This window comes from Bombina bombina, chromosome 7 (assembly GCF_027579735.1).
Source record: "Bombina bombina isolate aBomBom1 chromosome 7, aBomBom1.pri, whole genome shotgun sequence".
Taxonomy (NCBI): domain Eukaryota; kingdom Metazoa; phylum Chordata; class Amphibia; order Anura; family Bombinatoridae; genus Bombina; species Bombina bombina.
The window spans coordinates 231783223-231802657 of record NC_069505.1 but is presented as its reverse complement, the minus strand read 5'-3'; the positions used below and the strand labels follow the sequence as shown (position 1 = coordinate 231802657).

The following is a 19435-nucleotide window of genomic DNA, read 5'->3' as shown; positions in this document are numbered from 1 at the left end:
TATCTGTAAGTGAGGGTTAAGTGCTATCTGTCAGCGAGGGTTATGTGCTGTGAGGGTTAAGCGCTGTCAGTGAGGGTTAAGAGCTATCTGTCAGTGAGGGTTAAGCGCTATCTGTCATTGAGGGTTAAGCGCTATCTGTCAGTGAGGGTTAAGCGCTATCTGTCAGTGAGGGTTAAGCGCTATCTGTCAGTGAGGGTTAAGCGCTATCTGTCAGTGAGGGTTAAGCGCTATCTGTCAGTGAGGGTTAAGTGCTATCTGTCAGTGAGGGTTAAGTGCTATCTGTCAGTGAGGGTTATGCGCTGCCAGTGAGGGTTAAGCGCTGTCAGTGAGGGTTAAGCGCTATCTGTCAGTGAGGGTTATGCACTGTCCGTGAGGGTTAAGCGCTATCTATCATTGAGGGTTAAGCGCTATCTAGCAGTGAGGGTTAAGCGCTATCTGTCAGTGAGGGTTATGCTCTGTCAGTGAGGGTTAAGCGCTATCTATCAGTGAGGGTTAAACGCTATCTGTCAGTGAGGGTTAAGCGTTGTCAGTGAGGGTTAAGTGCTATCTGTCAATGAGGGTTAAGCGCTATCTGTCAATGAGGGTTCAGTGCTATCTGTCAGTGAGGGCTCAGTGATATCTGTCAGTGAGGGCCTATGGCTGTCAGTGAGGGTTAAGCGCTATCTGTCAGTAAGGGTTAAGCGCTATCTGTCAGTGAGGGTTAAGCGCTATCTGTCAATGAGGGTTCAGTGCTATCTGTCAGTGAGGGCTCAGTGATATCTGTAAGTGAGGGTTAAGTGCTATCTGTCAGTAAGGGGCTAAGCTCTATCTGTAAGTGAGGGTTAAGTGCTATCTGTCAGCAAGGGTTATGCGCTGTCAGTGAGGGTTAAGCAAGGGTGAGGGTTGTCATGGCTGTCAGTGACGGTTATGCACTGTCAGTGAGGGTTAAGCGCTATCTATCAGTGAGGGTTAAGTGCTATCTGTCAATGAGGGTTCAGTGCTATCTGTCAGTGAGGGCTCAGTGATATCTGTAAGTGAGGGTTAAGTGCTATCTGTCAGTAAGGGGCTAAGCTCTATCTGTAAGTGAGGGTTAAGTGCTATCTGTCAGCAAAGGTTATGCGCTGTCAGTGAGTGTTAAGCGCTATCTGTCAGTGAGGGTTATGCGCTGTCAGTAAGGGTTAAGTGCTGTCAGTGAGGGTTAAGCGCTATCTGTCAGTGAGGGTTATGCGCTGTCAGTGAGGGTTAAGCGCTATCTGTCAGTGAGGGCCTATGGCTGTCAGTGAGGGCTCAGTGCTAATTGTAAGCGACTTGTCATGGCTGTTAGTGAAGGTTATGCACTGTCAGTGAGGGTTAAGCGCTATCTATCAGTGAGGGTTATGCACCGTCAGTGAGGGTTAAGCGATGTCAGTGAGGGTTAAGCGCTATCTGTCAGTGAGGGCTCAGTGATATCTGTAAGTGAGGGTTAAGTGCTATCTGTCAGTAAGGGGTTAAGCTCTATCTGTAAGTGAGGGTTAAGCGCTATCTGTCAGTGAGGGCTCAGTGATATCTGTCAGTAAGGGGTTAAGCTCTATCTGTAAGTGAGGGTTAAGTGCTATCTGTCAGCAAGGGTTATGCGCTGTCAGTGAGGGTTAAGCGATGTCAGTGAGGGTTAAGCGCTATCTGTCAGTGAGGGCTCAGTGTTATCTGTAAGTGAGGGTTAAGTGCTATCTGTCAGTAAGGTGTTAAGCTCTATCTGTAAGTGAGGGTTAAGTGCTATCTGTCAGCAAGGGTTATGCGCTGTCAGTGAGGTTTAAGCGCTGTCAGTGAGGGTTAAGCGCTATCTGTCAGTGAGGGTTATGCGCTTTCAGTGAGGGTTAAGCAATGCCAGTGAGGGTTAAGCACTATCTGTCAGTGAGGCTTATGCGCTTTCAGTGAGGGTTAAGCGCTATCTGTCAGTGAGGATTATGCTCTGTCAGTGAGGGTTAAGCACTATCTATCAGTGAGGGTTAGGCGCTATCTATCAGTGAGGGTTAAGCGCTATCTATCAGTGAGGGTTACGCGCTGTCAGTGAGGGTTAAGCGCTGTCAGTGAGGGATAAGCTCTATCTGTCAATGAGGGTTCAGTGATATCTGTCAGTGAGGGCCTATTGCTGTCAGTGAGGGTTAAGCGCTATCTGTCAGTGAGCGTTAAGCGCTGTCTGTCAGTGATGGCTCAGTGCTATCTGTCAGTGAGGGCCTATGGCTGTCAGTGAGGGCTCAGTGCTATCTGTCAGTAACTTGTCATGGCTGTCAGTGAGGGCTAAGTGCTATCTGTCAGTGACTTGTCATGGCTGTCAGTGAGGGCTCAGTGCTATCTGTCAGTGACTTGTCATGGCTGTCAGTGAGGGCTCAGTGCTATCTGTCAGTAACTTGTCATGGCTGTCAGTGAGGGCTCAGTGCTATCTGTCAGTAACTTGTCATGGCTGTCAGTGAGGGCTCAGTGCTATCTGTAGGCGACTTGTCATGGCTGTCAGTTGCTGAGGGTTATGCGCTGTCTGTGAGGGTTAATCGCTATCTGTCAGTGAGGGTTAAGCGCTATCTGTCAGTGAGGTTTATGCGCTGTGAGTGAGGGTTATGCACTGTGAGTGAGGGTTAAGCGCTGTCAGTGAGGGTTAAGCGATATCTGTCAGTGAGGGTTATGCGCTGTCAGTGAGGGTTAAGCGCTATCTATCAGTGAGGGTTCAGTGCTATCTGTCAGTGAGGGTTCAGTGCTATCTGTCAGTGAGGGTTAAGCTCTATCTGTAAGTGAGGGTTAAGTGCTATCTGTCAGCGAGGGTTAAGCGCTGTCAGTGAGGGTTAAGCGCTATCTGTCAGTGAGGGTTATGCGCTGTCAGTGAGGGTTAAGCGCTGTCAGTGAGGGTTAAGCGCTATCTGTCAGTGAGGATTATGCGCTGTCAGTGAGGGTTAAGCGCTGTCAGTGAGGGTTATGCGCTGTCAGTGAGGGTTAAGCGCTATCTGTCAGTGAGGGTTATGCTATGTCAGTGAGGGCTCAGTGTAACTTGTCATGGCTGTCAGTGAGGGCTCAGTGCTATCTGTAAGCAACTTGTCATGGCTGTCAGTGAGGGCTCAGTGCTATCTGTCAGTAACTTGTCATGGCTGTCAGTGAGGGCTCAGTGCTATCTGTCAGTGACTTGTCATGGCTGTCAGTGAGGGCTTAGTGCTATCTGTAAGCGACTTGTCATGGCTGTCAGTGAGGGCTCAGTGCTATCTGTCAGTAACTTGTCATGGCTGTCAGTGAGGGCTCAGTGCTATCTGTAGGCGACTTGTCATGGCTGTCAGTTGCTGAGGGTTATGCGCTGTCAGTGAGGGTTAAGCGCTGTCTGTGAGGGTTAATCGCTATCTGTCAGTGAGGGTTAAGCGCTATCTGTCAGTGAGGCTTAAGCGCTATCTTTCAGTGAGGTTTATGCGCTGTGAGTGAGGGTTATGCGCTGTGAGTGAGGGTTAAGCGCTGTCAGTGAGGGTTAAGAGCTATCTATCAGTGACGGTTAGGCACTATCTATCAGTGAGGGTTAAGCGCTGTCAGTGAGGGTTAAGCGCTGTCAGTGAGGGTTAAGTGCTATCTGTCAATGAGGGTTCAGTGATATCTGTCAGTGAGGGCCTATGGCTGTCAGTGAGGGTTAAGCACTATCTGTCAGTGAGGGTTAACCGCTATCTGTCAGTGAGGGTTAAGCGCTATCTGTCAGTGAGGGTTAACCGCTATCTGTCAGTGAGGGTTAAGCGCTATCTGTCAGTGAGGGCCTATGGCTGTCAGTGAGGGCTCAGTGTTATCAGTCAGTGACTTGTCATGGCTGTCAGTGAGGGCTCAGTGCTATCTGTCAGTGACTTGTCATTGCTGTCAGTGAGGGCTCAGTGCTATCTGTCAGTGACTTGTCATTGCTGTCAGTGAGGGTTCAGTGCTATCTGTAATCAACGTGTCATGGCTGTCAGTGAGGGCTCAGTGCTATCTTTCAGTGAGAGCCCATAGCTGTCTGTGGGGCTCAGTACTATCTGTCAGTAAGCTATCATGGCTGTCAGTGAGGGCTTAGTGCTATCTGTAAGTAACTTGTCATGGCTGTCAGTGAGGGCTCAGTGCTATCTGTAAGCGACTTGTCATGGCTGTCAGTGAGGGCTCAGTGCTATCTGTAAGCGACTTGTCATGGCTGTCAGTGAGGGCTCAGTGCTATCTGTAAGCGACTTGTCATGGCTGTCAGTGAGGACTCAGTGCTATCTTTCAGTGAGAGCCCATAGCTGTCAGTGAGGGCTCAGTACTATCTGTCAGTAAGCTATCATGGCTGTCAGTGAGGGCTCAGTACTATCTGTCAGTAAGATATCATGGCTGTCAGTGAGGGCTCAGTACTATCTGTCAGTAAGCTATCATGGCTGTCAGTGAGGGCTCAGTACTATCTGTCAGTAAGCTATCATGGCTGTCAGTGAGGGCTCAGTACTATCTGTCAGTAAGCTATCATGGCTGTCAGTGAGGGCTCAGTACTATCTGTCAGTAAGCTATCATGGCTGTCAGTGAGGGCTCAGTACTATCTGTCAGTAAGCTATCATGGCTGTCAGTGAGGGCTCAGTACTATCTGTCAGTAAGCTATCATGGCTGTCAGTGAGGGCTCAGTGCTATCTGTCAGTAAGCTATCATGGCTGTCAGTGAGGGCTCAGTGCTATCTGTCAGTAAGCTATCATGGCTGTCAGTGAGGGCTCAGTACTATCTGTCAGTAAGCTATCATGGCTGTCAGTGAGGGCTCAGTACTATCTGTCAGTAAGCTATCATGGCTGTCAGTGAGGGCACAGTACTATCTGTCAGTAAGCTATCATGGCTGTCAGTGAGGGCTCAGAGATTTTTGTCAGTAAGGACCAATGGCTTTGTACACATAAGAGTGCATAAGACTCTCAAAATGCTCTTGTTGAAAGCTCATGGCTATCAGGGACTGTGCTATTGTGCATGGCTATCTGATACTGTTCAGGGCTATCTTCCAGTAAGGGACCAGAGCTATCTTCCAGTAAGTAGCCAGGACTATCTGCCAGTGAGCAATCAAAATGCTCTCTGTGAGTCACCAGGATTATCTGACATTGAGAAACCAGGGTTACCTGCTTGTAAGCAACCAAGATTATCTATAAGTGAGGCACCAGGGTTATCTGTCAGTAAATAACCAGGGCTATATGACGGTGAGTGACCAAGATTATCTGTGTGAGTCACCAGGGTTATCTGCCAGTGAGTCCCCGGTGGACATTGCCAATAAGTAATCAGGACTATCTTACAATGTGAAGCTAGGGCTATCTGCCAGTGAGTGCCATGGCTATCTGCCAGTGAGTGAATAGGAGTATCAACCAGTTAGTCACCAACAATATTTATCTGACAGTGAGTAAATAGTATTATCTATCAGTGCATGAACAGGGCTATCTGCCAGTGACTAACCAGGATTATCTATCAGTAAGTGATCAGATCTATTTGTCAAAATTGTCAGTGAGTTATAAGGGATATTTGTCAGCAAGAGATTAGGGCTTTCTCTTAATGAATGCTCATATGGTAATCTGTCAGTAAGAAGTCAGGACTATTTGCCAAGTATTGTCCATGCCCATCTGTCAGTAAGTGATCAGGCTACATGACAGTGAATACTCATGACTACCTACCAGTGAGTGATGAGGTTCTCTCTAAGGTCTTATGGCTATCTGCAAGTAAGTGAACAGGGCCATTTGTCAATGACTGCTCATGGCTATCTGCCCATGAGTGATCAAGGTTATTTATCAACAAGTGATCAAGTCATGACTACCTGTCAGTGAGTAATCAGGTTATATGTTAATTAAGGCCCATGGCTATCTGCCAGTGAGTTAAGAGGCTATATGTAAATTAGTCCTCATGGCTATCTGCCTCTAAGTGATCAGGTTATATGCCAATAAGGGCACATGTCTATCTGCCAGTGAGTGATCAGCTAATGTCAATGAGGGCTTGTGGTTATCTGTCACAAAGTGCATGTAGATACCCATCAACAAGTGTCCATGACTATGTGGCAGTAAGTGATCTGGCTTTTTGATTATAGTAAGAGGAACCGATTAGTCTGGACTTTATCATCCATTTGTTGAAGGTAGCATTGCTCTGGTGAGATCAACAAGAGGATGCTAATAAATATTATATTATGTCTCAATAAGTCTTAATTACTAATGTAGGTAACCTGTGAAATCAATCAGAATTTACAAGCAAAATGCTTTTTAAATGCATTTGGATCTCAATAACACCCTATTTTCATTGAATGGGTATAATTTAATATTCAAATTCACCAGAAAACACTTTGGAGAAGATGATTTCCATGATTTCTGGATTTTTTTTTAAAATAGTTTTGAAGCATAGGATGGTTAACCTATGACATCTTGATGTCATGTAGATATATAACTTTATGTCAGTAAATACTGACATAAAGATATATATCTACATGACATCAAGATGTATAAAAATGTGTATTTATGTATACATGGAGGGAAATTAAAAGTGCCATAATGACATCTGCATGTTCACATAAATATGATAAATGTACATATACTGTACATGCTTTTGAGTATACACACTGAAGGAAGATAAAAAAAAATTGCATAGGGGTGGGCATAAGCTTAGCTGTGTACCTATGAAAGTGTGGAATATTCAAGGGACAGTCTAGTCCAAAATATACTTTCATGATTCAAATAGGGCATGTAATTTTAAACAACTTTTCAATTTACTTTTATCACCAATTTTGCTTTGTTCTCTTGGTATTCTTAGTTTAAAGCTAAACTTAGGAGGTTCATATGCTAATTTCTTAGACCTTGAAGGCCGCCTCTAAGATAAATGCATCTTGATAGTTTTTCACCACTAGAGGTTGCTAGTTCATGGCAGTCATAAAGATAACAGTGTGCTCATGCACGTGGAGTTCCTAGGAGCCAGAACTGATTGGCTAAAATGCAAGTGTGTCAAATGAACTGAAATAATGGGGAAGTTTACAGAGGCTTACATACAAGATATTGTATGCAAATCTAGGGAATGGGTAATAAAGGGATTATCTATCTTTAAAAACAATTAAAATTCTGGTGTAGACTGTCACTTTAAATATAATTAACCATATAAAAGTATATTACAAAAAAAATTTGGTAATATGTCAAGAACCCAGAGTCCGCAATTAATCCAGTCAGTGTTGAAGTGCCTTATTTTCATTTCAAATGTTTTTATTTCAAGAGTTTTTTTTGAAGATGCCTCTGAGAATCTTAATTTTGAGGTTTTGGATAGAGTGGTCAGGTTGGGTAAAATGATGACCAACAGGAGTGCGGTATTTTTGTTTCAAAGTGATTTTTAATTGAGTGTCTGGCAAGTTCATGCAAAGATGCAATTTTTGGCTTGTTTTACCAATATATATATTACATTTATTAAACACAGTTGTAGACTAGAAATACTTTTTAAAATTTGAATCTTACATTCGAATTCAAATGTCACATTCGAATTTGAATATTATATTTCGAAATTGAATGAATACATAGCTAAACATTCTATTATTCAACTGAATATTTTCGAATTTTATTGAAAAATTTGAAAACGAAAATTAAAAAATAGAATGTTAGAATGTTATATAAGTATTTGAAATTCGATTCGAACGAACGAATGTTTAAAAATTTGTTTTAAATTTCGAATATTTAGAAACATTCGCCTATTCCCTAGTGGTGGGTTTTACTGTTGGGGGGACTTTGTATTTTTTTTACAGATAAAAGAGCTGATTTATTTAGGGCAATGTCCTACAAAAGGCCCTTTTAAGGGCTATTGGTAGTTTATTGTAGGCTAGGGGGTGTTTTTATTTTGGGGGTGCTTTTTTATTTTTATAGGGCTATTAGATTAGGTGTAATTGTTTTTATTTTTGATCATTTTATTTATTTTTTTGTAATCTTAGTATTTTTCGTGAATTAGTGTTATTTATTTTTGTTTTTTAAATTTTTCATAGGATTTGTTTTTTTTAAGTTGTATTTTAGATTTTCAATTTTTTTCTTAGTGTTAGTTTTTTTAAAATTTGTAATTTAGATATTTTAATTGGTAGTATTTTTTATTTTATTAGATTAGTTATATTAGGTTAATTTATAGTTTAATGCTAGGTTTATTTTTATTTCACAGGTACGTTTTTATTGATTTTAAGATAGTTATATTGTAATTTTAATTTAAGGTTGGGGGGTGTTAGGTTTAGGGGTTAATAGTTTAATTTAGTGTTTTGCGATGTGGGGGGCCAGCAGTTTGGTGGTTAATAGGTTTATTTATTTGAGGAGATGTGAGAGTCCGGAGGTTTAGGGGTTAATAATTTTATTATAGTGAGGTGATGTGGGGGAGCGGCATAATAGGGGTTAATAACTTTATTATAGTGGCGGTGATGTTGGGGAGTGGCGGATTAGGGGTTAATAGCTTTTATTAGTGGTGGCGATGTCAGGAGCGGCAGATTAGGGGTTAATAACTTTATTTAGGTAGCGGCGAGGTCGGGGGCGGCAGATTAGGTGTGTTTAGACTTGGGGTTTATGTTAGGGTGTTAGGTTTAAATGTAACTTTTTTTTCCCCCATAGACATTAATTGGGTTGCGTTACGGAAATTTTTCATTCCGCAATAGCAGGTGTTAGTTTTTTCTAAAGTGCGCATGGGCACGTCAAAGCAGCCCTTGGATTTTGTGCGGTATGGAGCTTAACACAACCATATCGCACGCACAAGGAGACTTTTCAAAAATTTGTAATGGCAGCGATATGGAGGGTGAAATAACGCAACTTTGGTTGCATTCGTTTTACACCCTGTTTAGCGCAAAACTCGTAATCTAGATGTTTGTGAGGACTTAATTGAAAATCTGCTATAGCCTTGTTTCTTACAATTTTTTTGTTTGCCTGTTTTCATGCAATTAACTATTTTTTTTTATTATTATTATTCAATCAGCAACTTTTCTTTAAACTTTAAAATAAGAAAGTGCATATTTTATACAAAGGAAGATTTACTTCAAAAAATACAAAAGTGAAGTTTGTAACCTTCCTTAGCCACAAATAAAACAAACTTCTCATTTTCAATCATTCTCTTGCATTATATTTTGAATTCTTGGAATTATCCACCGAGTCAATTAAATCAAATTTGTTGGATCATTTTTTAATCAATCTATTATATAAACCATGTGTTAATTTATATCTAAGTGGCAAATAACCTCAGCAAAAGTTCCTCAAATTCTGACATGTCCAATAATCTGCAAATGTCTAGCGAAATAATAGAGACTTTCTTCTCAAAAGCATTTAGCATTCACTCAGCGTACTTCTGGGGATATTACATTACCGTTCTTAACATACTGCACAAAAATAAAGTAAAAACACTTACTTTCCTGTTTATCCTATCGATTATTATCTGGTTACTTAAGTGTGTCAGCTCCAGCACTGCCAAACATAGTGTCATTTCATTTAAATTTCCCTATAAACAATAACATGATACAATTAGTTATTAGAACTTAATAAAAATGGAAATACAGTACTTGTGTAGGTTTATTTCTTGAGCAAGTATATTTACATATTTGAAATAAAATGAGAAATTACCAGTGTCACTTTAACTATGTGTTTAACCCATTTGCAAGGTTCAAATACAGAGTTGCAGGGTCGCTAGCGAATCCTGCAATCCATACAGAAACCACTAGAAATAAAATATTTCATTTAATATTGCTATATTTTAAAATTACACAAAGCTATGACTTTGGCAAGCGGCGATGTAACTGATTTTGAGAGAGTACGAATCCCTAGCAAAAACAGCGCAATAAAGAAAAACAATTTTCACCAATAAAGTTAGAATGTAATGGTAATTAAGGGACATGTTTATTCACAGGTCTAAACAATTTATAAAACCTGAATATCTGCACAAAATTGAGAGTAAGAAAATGTCGTCAACATGCAATTTTACAAATGATGAGGGGATTGTCACTAAGGATAAAAACAATTATTAAGGGGTCCATTATACCCTAAATACATATATACACATGTTTACACATACATATATATACATAAATACACGTTTACACATACATACATATATTATATACATATATACATATAAACACATAAATACACGTATAAATATATATATATATATATATATATATACACACACACATATAAAGACATAAATACACATGTGTATATATGTATATATATATATATATATATATATTTATATATACACACACACATATAAACACATAAATACACATGTTTACACACATACATATATTATATACAAATATATATATATATATATAAACACATAAAACAGAATTTATGTTTACCTGATAAATTTCTTTCTCCAACGGTGTGTCCGGTCCACGGCGTCATCCTTACTTGTGGGATATTCTCTTCCCCAACAGGAAATGGCAAAGAGCCCAGCAAAGCTGGTCACATGATCCCTCCTAGGCTCCGCCTACCCCAGTCATTCGACCGACGTTAAGGAGGAATATTTGCATAGGAGAAACCATATGGTACCGTGGTGACTGTAGTTAAAGAAAATAAATTATCAGACCTGATTAAAAAACCAGGGCGGGCCGTGGACCGGACACACCGTTGGAGAAAGAAATTTATCAGGTAAACATAAATTCTGTTTTCTCCAACATAGGTGTGTCCGGTCCACGGCGTCATCCTTACTTGTGGGAACCAATACCAAAGCTTTAGGACACGGATGAAGGGAGGGAGCAAATCAGGTCACCTAAATGGAAGGCACCACGGCTTGCAAAACCTTTCTCCCAAAAATAGCCTCAGAAGAAGCAAAAGTATCAAACTTGTAAAATTTGGTAAAAGTGTGCAGTGAAGACCAAGTCGCTGCCCTACATATCTGATCAACAGAAGCCTCGTTCTTGAAGGCCCTTGTGGAAGCCACAGCCCTAGTGGAATGAGCTGTGATTCTTTCGGGAGGCTGCCGTCCGGCAGTCTCGTAAGCCAATCTGATGATGCTTTTAATCCAAAAAGAGAGAGAGGTAGAAGTTGCTTTTTGACCTCTCCTTTTACCTGAATAAACAACAAACAAGGAAGATGTTTGTCTAAAATCCTTTGTAGCATCTAAATAGAATTTTAGAGCGCGAACAACATCCAAATTGTGCAACAAACGTTCCTTCTTTGAAACTGGTTTTGGACACAGAGAAGGTACGATAATCTCCTGGTTAATGTTTTTGTTAGAAACAACTTTTGGAAGAAAACCAGGTTTAGTACGTAAAACCACCTTATCTGCATGAAACACCAGATAAGGAGGAGAACACTGCAGAGCAGATAATTCTGAGACTCTTCTAGCAGAAGAAATCGCAACTAAAAACAAAACTTTCCAAGATAATAACTTAATATCAACGGAATGTAAGGGTTCAAACGGAACCCCCTGAAGAACCGAAAGAACTAAATTGAGACTCCAAGGAGGAGTCAAAGGTTTGTAAACAGGCTTGATTCTAACCAGAGCCTGAACAAAGGCTTGAACATCTGGCACAGCTGCCAGCTTTTTGTGAAGTAATACCGACAAGGCAGAAATCTGTCCCTTCAGGGAACTAGCAGATAATCCTTTTTCCAATCCTTCTTGAAGGAAGGATAGAATCCTAGGAATCTTAACCTTGTCCCAAGGGAATCCTTTAGATTCACACCAACAGATATATTTTTTCCAAATTTTGTGGTAAATCTTTCTAGTTACAGGCTTTCTGGCCTGAACAAGAGTATCGATAACAGAATCTGAGAATCCTCGCTTCGATAAAATCAAGCGTTCAATCTCCAAGCAGTCAGCTGGAGTGAAACCAGATTCGGATGTTCGAACGGACCCTGAATAAGAAGGTCTCGTCTCAAAGGTAGCTTCCAAGGTGGAGCCGATGACATATTCACCAGATCTGCATACCAAGTCCTGCGTGGCCACGCAGGAGCTATCAAGATCACCGACGCCCTCTCCTGATTGATCCTGGCTACCAGCCTGGGGATGAGAGGAAATGGCGGGAACACATAAGCTAGTTTGAAGGTCCAAGGTGCTACTAGTGCATCCACTAGAGCCGCCTTGGGATCCCTGGATCTGGCCCCGTAGCAAGGAACTTTGAAGTTCTGACGAGAGGCCATCAGATCCATGTCTGGAATGCCCCACAGGTGAGTGACTTGGGCAAAGATTTCCGGATGGAGTTCCCACTCCCCCGGATGCAATGTCTGACGACTCAGAAAATCCGCTTCCCAATTTTCCACTCCTGGGATGTGGATAGCAGACAGGTGGCAGGAGTGAGACTCCGCCCATAGAATGATTTTGGTCACTTCTTCCATCGCTAGGGAACTCCTTGTTCCCCCCTGATGGTTGATGTACGCAACAGTTGTCATGTTGTCTGATTGAAACCGTATGAACTTGGTCCTCGCTAGCCGAGGCCAGGCCTTGAGAGCATTGAATATCGCTCTCAGTTCCAGAATATTTATCGGTAGAAGAGATTCTTCCCGAGACCAAAGACCCTGAGCTTTCAGGGATCCCCAGACCGCGCCCCAGCCCATCAGACTGGCGTCGGTCGTGACAATGACCCACTCTGGTCTGCGGAACGTCATCCCTTGAGACAGATTGTCCAGGGACAGCCACCAACGGAGTGAGTCTCTGGTCCTCTGATTTACTTGTATCTTCGGAGACAAGTCTGTATAGTCCCCATTCCACTGACTGAGCATGCACAGTTGTAATGGTCTTAGATGAATGCGCGCAAAAGGAACTATGTCCATCGCCGCTACCATCAACCCGATCACTTCCATGCACTGAGCTATGGAAGGAAGAGGAACGGAATGAAGTATCCGACAAGAGTCTAGAAGTTTTGTTTTTCTGGCCTCTGTTAGAAAGATCCTCATTTCTAAAGAGTCTATAATTGTTCCCAAGAAGGGAACCCTTGTTGACGGGGATAGAGAACTCTTTTCCACGTTCACTTTCCAGCCGTGAGATCTGAGAAAGGCCAGGACAATGTCCGTGTGAGCCTTTGCTTGAGGAAGGGACGACGCTTGAATCAGAATGTCGTCCAGGTAAGGTACTACTGCAATGCCCCTTGGTCTTAGCACCGCTAGAAGGGAGCCTAGTACCTTTGTGAAAATCCTTGGAGCAGTGGCTAATCCGAAAGGAAGCGCCACGAACTGGTAATGTTTGTCCAGGAATGCAAACCTTAGGAACCGATGATGTTCCTTGTGGATAGGAATATGTAGATACGCATCCTTTAAATCCACCGTGGTCATGAATTGACCCTCCTGGATGGAAGGAAGAATAGTTCGAATGGTTTCCATCTTGAAAGATGGAACCTTGAGAAACTTGTTTAAGATCTTGAGATCTAAGATTGGTCTGAACGTTCCCTCTTTTTTGGGAACTATGAACAGATTGGAGTAGAACCCCATCCCTTGTTCTCTTAGTGGAACAGGATGAATCACTCCCATTTTTAACAGGTCTTCTACACAATGTAAGAACGCCTGTCTTTTTATGTGGTCTGAAGACAACTGAGACCTGTGGAACCTCCCCCTTGGGGGAAGTCCCTTGAATTCCAGAAGATAACCCTGGGAGACTATTTCTAGCGCCCAAGGATCCAGAACATCTCTTGCCCAAGCCTGAGCGAAGAGAGAGAGTCTGCCCCCCACCAGATCCGGTCCCGGATCGGGGGCCAATATTTCATGCTGTCTTGGTAGCAGTGGCAGGCTTCTTGGCCTGCTTTCCCTTGTTCCAGCCTTGCATTGGTCTCCAAGCTGGCTTGGCTTGAGAAGTATTACCCTCTTGCTTAGAGGACGTAGCACTTTGGGCTGGTCCGTTTTTACGAAAGGGACGAAAATTGGGTCTATTTTTTGCCTTGAAAGGCCGATCCTGAGGAAGGGCGTGGCCCTTACCCCCAGTGATATCCGAGATAATCTCTTTCAAGTCAGGGCCAAACAGCGTTTTCCCCTTGAAAGGAATGTTTAGTAGCTTGTTCTTGGAAGACGCGTCAGCCGACCAAGATTTCAACCAAAGCGCTCTGCGCGCCACAATAGCAAACCCAGAATTCTTAGCCGCTAACCTAGCCAATTGCAAAGTGGCGTCTAGGGTGAAAGAATTAGCCAATTTGAGAGCATTGATTCTGTCCATAATCTCCTCATAAGGAGGAGAATCACTATCGAGCGCCTTTATCAGTTCATCAAACCAGAAACATGCGGCTGTAGTGACAGGGACAATGCATGAAATGGGTTGTAGAAGGTAACCCTGCTGAACAAACATCTTTTTAAGCAAACCTTCTAATTTTTTATCCATAGGATCTTTGAAAGCACAACTATCCTCTATGGGTATAGTGGTGCGTTTGTTTAAAGTAGAAACCGCTCCCTCGACCTTGGGGACTGTCTGCCATAAGTCCTTTCTGGGGTCGACCATAGGAAACAATTTTTTAAATATGGGGGGAGGGACGAAAGGAATACCGGGCCTTTCCCATTCTTTATTAACAATGTCCGCCACCCGCTTGGGTATAGGAAAAGCTTCTGGGAGCTCCGGCACCTCTAGGAACTTGTCCATTTTACATAGTTTCTCTGGGATGACCAACTTTTCACAATCATCCAGAGTGGATAATACCTCCTTAAGCAGAATGCGGAGATGTTCCAACTTAAATTTAAATGCAATTACATCAGGTTCAGCCTGTTGAGAAATGCTCCCTGAATCAGTAATTTCTCCCTCAGACAAAACCTCCCTGGCCCCCTCAGATTGGGTTAGGGGCCCTTCAGAGATATTAATATCAGCGTCGTCATGCTCTTCAGTAACTAAAACAGAGCAGCCACGCTTACGCTGACAAGGGTTCATTTTGGCTAAAATGTTTTTGACAGAATTATCCATTACAGCCGTTAATTGTTGCATAGTAAGCAGTATTGGCGCGCTAGATGTACTAGGGGCCTCCTGAGTGGGCAAGACTCGTGTAGACGAAGGAGGGAATGATGCAGTACCATGCTTACTCCCCTCACTTGAGGAATCATCTTGGGCATCATTGTCATTATCACATAAATCACATTTATTTAAATGAACAGGAATTCTGGCTTCCCCACATTCAGAACACAGTCTATCTGGTAGTTCAGACATGTTAAACAGGCATAAACTTGATAATAAAGTACAAAAAACGTTTTAAAATAAAACCGTTACTGTCACTTTAAATTTTAAACTGAACACACTTTATTACTGCAATTGCGAAAAAACATGAAGGAATTGTACAAAATTCACCAAATTTTCACCACAGTGTCTTAAAGCCTTAAAAGTATTGCACACCAAATTTGGAAGCTTTAACCCTTAAAATAACGGAACCGGAGCCGTTTTAACACTTTAACCCCTTTACAGTCCCTGGTATCTGCTTTGCTGAGACCCAACCAAGCCCAAAGGGGAATACGATACCAAATGACGCCTTCAGAAAGTCTTTTCTAAGTATCAGAGCTCCTCTCACATGCGACTGCATGCCATGCCTCTCAAAAACAAGTGCGCCACACCGGCGCGAAAATGAGGCTCTGCTTATGCTTTGGGAAAGCCCCAGAGAAATAAGGTGTCTAATACAGTGCCTGCCGATATTATAATATCAATAAACCCAGATAAAATGATTCCTCAAAGCTAAATATGTTTTAAAACTTAATCGATTTAGCCCAGAAAAAGTCTACAATCTTAATAAGCCCTTGTGAAGCCCTTATTTACCATCGTAATAAACATGGCTTACCGGATCCCATAGGGAAAAATGACAGCTTCCAGCATTACATCGTCTTGTTAGAATGTGTCATACCTCAAGCAGCAAGAGACTGCACACTGTTCCCCCAACTGAAGTTAATTGCTCTCAACAGTCCTGTGTGGAACAGCCATGGATTTTAGTTACGGTGCTAAAATCATTTTCCTCATACAAACAGAAATCTTCATCTCTTTTCTGTTTCTGAGTAAATAGTACATACCAGCACTATTTTAAAATAACAAACTCTTGATTGAATAATAAAAACTACAGTTAAACACTAAAAAACTCTAAGCCATCTCCGTGGAGATGTTGCCTGTACAACGGCAAAGAGAATGACTGGGGTAGGCGGAGCCTAGGAGGGATCATGTGACCAGCTTTGCTGGGCTCTTTGCCATTTCCTGTTGGGGAAGAGAATATCCCACAAGTAAGGATGACGCCGTGGACCGGACACACCTATGTTGGAGAAATACACTTTTACACACATACATACATATATTATATACAGTACCATCAAAAAGGCACTCGCTGTTCTTCATAAAAAGTAACTTTTATTTTAATCCATCATAAGAAATGACATGTCATTTCTTATGATGGATTAAAATAAAAGTCACTTTTTATGAAGACAGCGAGTGCCTTTTTGATGGGACGGTAATGTGAGTTAAAGTGCACCCTGGCTGCTGAATATATATGTAAGATTGTGCTTATCTTTTTCTGGAGAATATATTATATACATATATATATACATATAAACACATAAATACACATGTTTACACAAACATACATATATTATATACATATATATATACATATACAGTATATACATATAAACACATAAATACACATGTTTACACACACATACATACATACATATATTATATACATATATACATATAAACACATAAATACACATGTTTACACATACTTATATCTATATATATATATATATATATATGCATATAAACACATAAATACACATACATACATATATTATATACATATATACATTTATATACATATAAACACATAAATACACATGTTTACACACACATACATACATATATTATATACATATATACATATATATATATATATATACATATAAACACATAAATACACATGTTTACACACACACACATACATACATACATATATTATATACATATATCCATTTATATACATATAAACATATAAATACACACGCACCACCAGCAAAAAAAGATTATGAGGCCTAATTATCAAGCCGTCTAATTACTTGCATTCGACTGCACCAATACGCTCGCCTGACATCGCCTAACATCGCGGCCACGGACCTGAATATGCTCTCCATATTTATATCAAAACCTGTCAAAAAGCCTTGCACCAAGTACGGGGCGATGAGCAGCGGACTGTTGTTAACTAAACAGTCATCAATCTCGCTGCTCTTTGGCTTTTTCACAGCTTTATTTATACTAAACTGTTTAACCCCTATCCCGCCGCTCCCGGACCCCACCACAACTCTAATAAAGTTATTAACCCCTATCCCGCTGCTCTTGGACCCCGCCGCAACTAACTAAAGGTGTTAACCCCTAAACCCCTGGCCTCCCACATCACTAGCACTTACTAAACCTATTAACCCCTAAACCGCCAGCCCCCCACATCGCCATAAACTAAATTAAACTATTAACCCCTAAACCTAACAACCCGCTAACTTTACATTAAATATTAACTCATCCCTATCTTATAATAAATTTAAACTTACCTTTAGATTTAAATTAAACTACATTAAACTAATAATGAACCTACCCTAACTATTATCCTAAAATTACATTAAACTATATTAAACTATTAATTAATCTACCCTATTATACTAAATTACATTAAACTAAATTAAACTAATAATTAATCTATACTGTTATACTAAAATTACATTAAACTACAAATTAAATTAACTATATTATATATTTAAACACCTAATCCTACTCAAATAATTTAAATTTACAATAAAAAATTACAAAGTTACAAAAAACTAACAAACACTAAGTTACAAAAAAAATAAACACTAAGTTACACAAAATAAAAAATAAATTATCAAAGATTTAAACTAATTACACCTAATCTAAGAGCCCTATGAAAATAAAAAAGCCCCCCCCCAAAAATAAAAAAAACCCTAACCTACAATAAACTACAAATAGCCCTTAAAAGGGCCTTTTGCGGGGCATTGCCCCAAAGAAATCAGCACTTTTGCCTTTAAATAAAAAATACAATTACTCCCCCAACAGTAAAACCCACCACCCACACAACCAACACCCCCCCAAATAAAAACCTAACTAAAAAAGCCTAAGCTCCCCATTGCCCTGAAAAGGGCATTTGGATGGGCATTGCCCTTAAAAGGGCATTTAGCACTATTGCTGCCCAAACCCTAATCTAAAACTAAAAGCCACCCAATAAACCCTTAAAAAAACCTAACACTAACCCCTGAAGATCCACTAACAGTTTTGAAGATCTGACATCCATCCTCAAAGAAGCCGGGAGAAGTCCTCATTGAAGTCGGCAGAATTCTTCATCAAAGCGGCCAAAGTCTTCATCCAAGCCCACAGAAGTCTTCACCCAGATGACATCTTCTATCTTCATCCATCCAGCGCAGAGCGGCTCCATCTTCAAGACATCCGACCTTAATTCCGATTAGCTGATAGAAATCTATCAGCCAATCGGAATCTAAGGGATGCCATCTTGGATGACGTCATTTAAAGGAACCTTCATTGTTCAAGAAGACGTCGTAAGAAGAGGATGCTCCGCATCGGACGTCTTGAAGATGGAGCCGCTCCGGTCCGGATGGATGAAGATAGAAGATGCCGTCTGGGTGAAGACTTCTGCGGACTTGGATGAAGACTTCTGCCAGCTTCGATGAGGACTTCTCCCAGCTTCTTTGAGGATGGATGTCGGATCTTCAAAACTGTAAGTGGATCTTCAGGGGTTAGTGTTTTTTTAAGGGGTTATTGGGTGGCTTTTAGTTTAAGATTAGGGTTTGGGCAGCAATAGAGCTTAGGTTTTTTAGTTAGGTTTTTATTTGGGGGGGTTGGTTGTGTAGGTGGTGGGTTTTACTGATGGGGGGTTATTTGTATTTTTTATTTACAGGCAAAAGAACTGATTTCTTTGGGGCAATGCCCCGTAAAAGGCCCTTTTAAGGGCTATTTGTAGTTTATTGTAGGTTAGGGTTTTTTTATTTTGGGGGGGCTTTTTTATTTTCATAGGGTCTTAGATTAGGTGTAATTAATTTAAATCTTTAATAATTTATTTTTTATTTTGTGTAACTTAGTGTTTATTTTTTTTGTAACTTAGTGTTTGTTAGTTTTTTTGTAACTTTGCAATTTTTTATTGTAGATTTAAATTATTTGAGTAAGGTTAGGTGTTTAAATATATAATATAGTTAATTTAATTTGTAGTTTAATGTAATTTTAGTATAACAGGGTAGATTAGGGGTGGTAGATTAGGGGTTAATAAGTATAATGTAGGTGGCGGCGATGTAGGGGCGGCAGATTAGGGGTTAATAAGTATAATGAAGGTGGCGGCGGTGTAGGGGTGGCAGATTAGGGGTTAATAAGTATAATGTAGGTGGCTATTGCACACTTTTACATGCACTTTCAAACCAAAATATTTATGACTCGCTTTATTGTGATATTTGCTTTATTGCAGTAATTTGGAACAGAGCCCGCAATATCTCTGAGGTACACCTGTAAATGCATTTTTTAGCCAGTATGCCACCTAAAAACAGCTGTTTTGACCTTTCTGGAGCTAGGCAAT

At 40.9% G+C, this 19435-nt stretch overlaps 1 protein-coding gene across 1 annotated transcript in view; it reads right to left on the bottom strand.

Moving 5' to 3' along the window:
• The window catches only part of OTOG (otogelin), a 576525-nt gene that overhangs the window by 101791 nt on the left and 455299 nt on the right, over positions 1–19435 (bottom strand). The window contains 1 exon segment of the mRNA XM_053689346.1: positions 9322–9411. Coding sequence (XP_053545321.1) covers positions 9322–9411 — 90 coding nt within the window.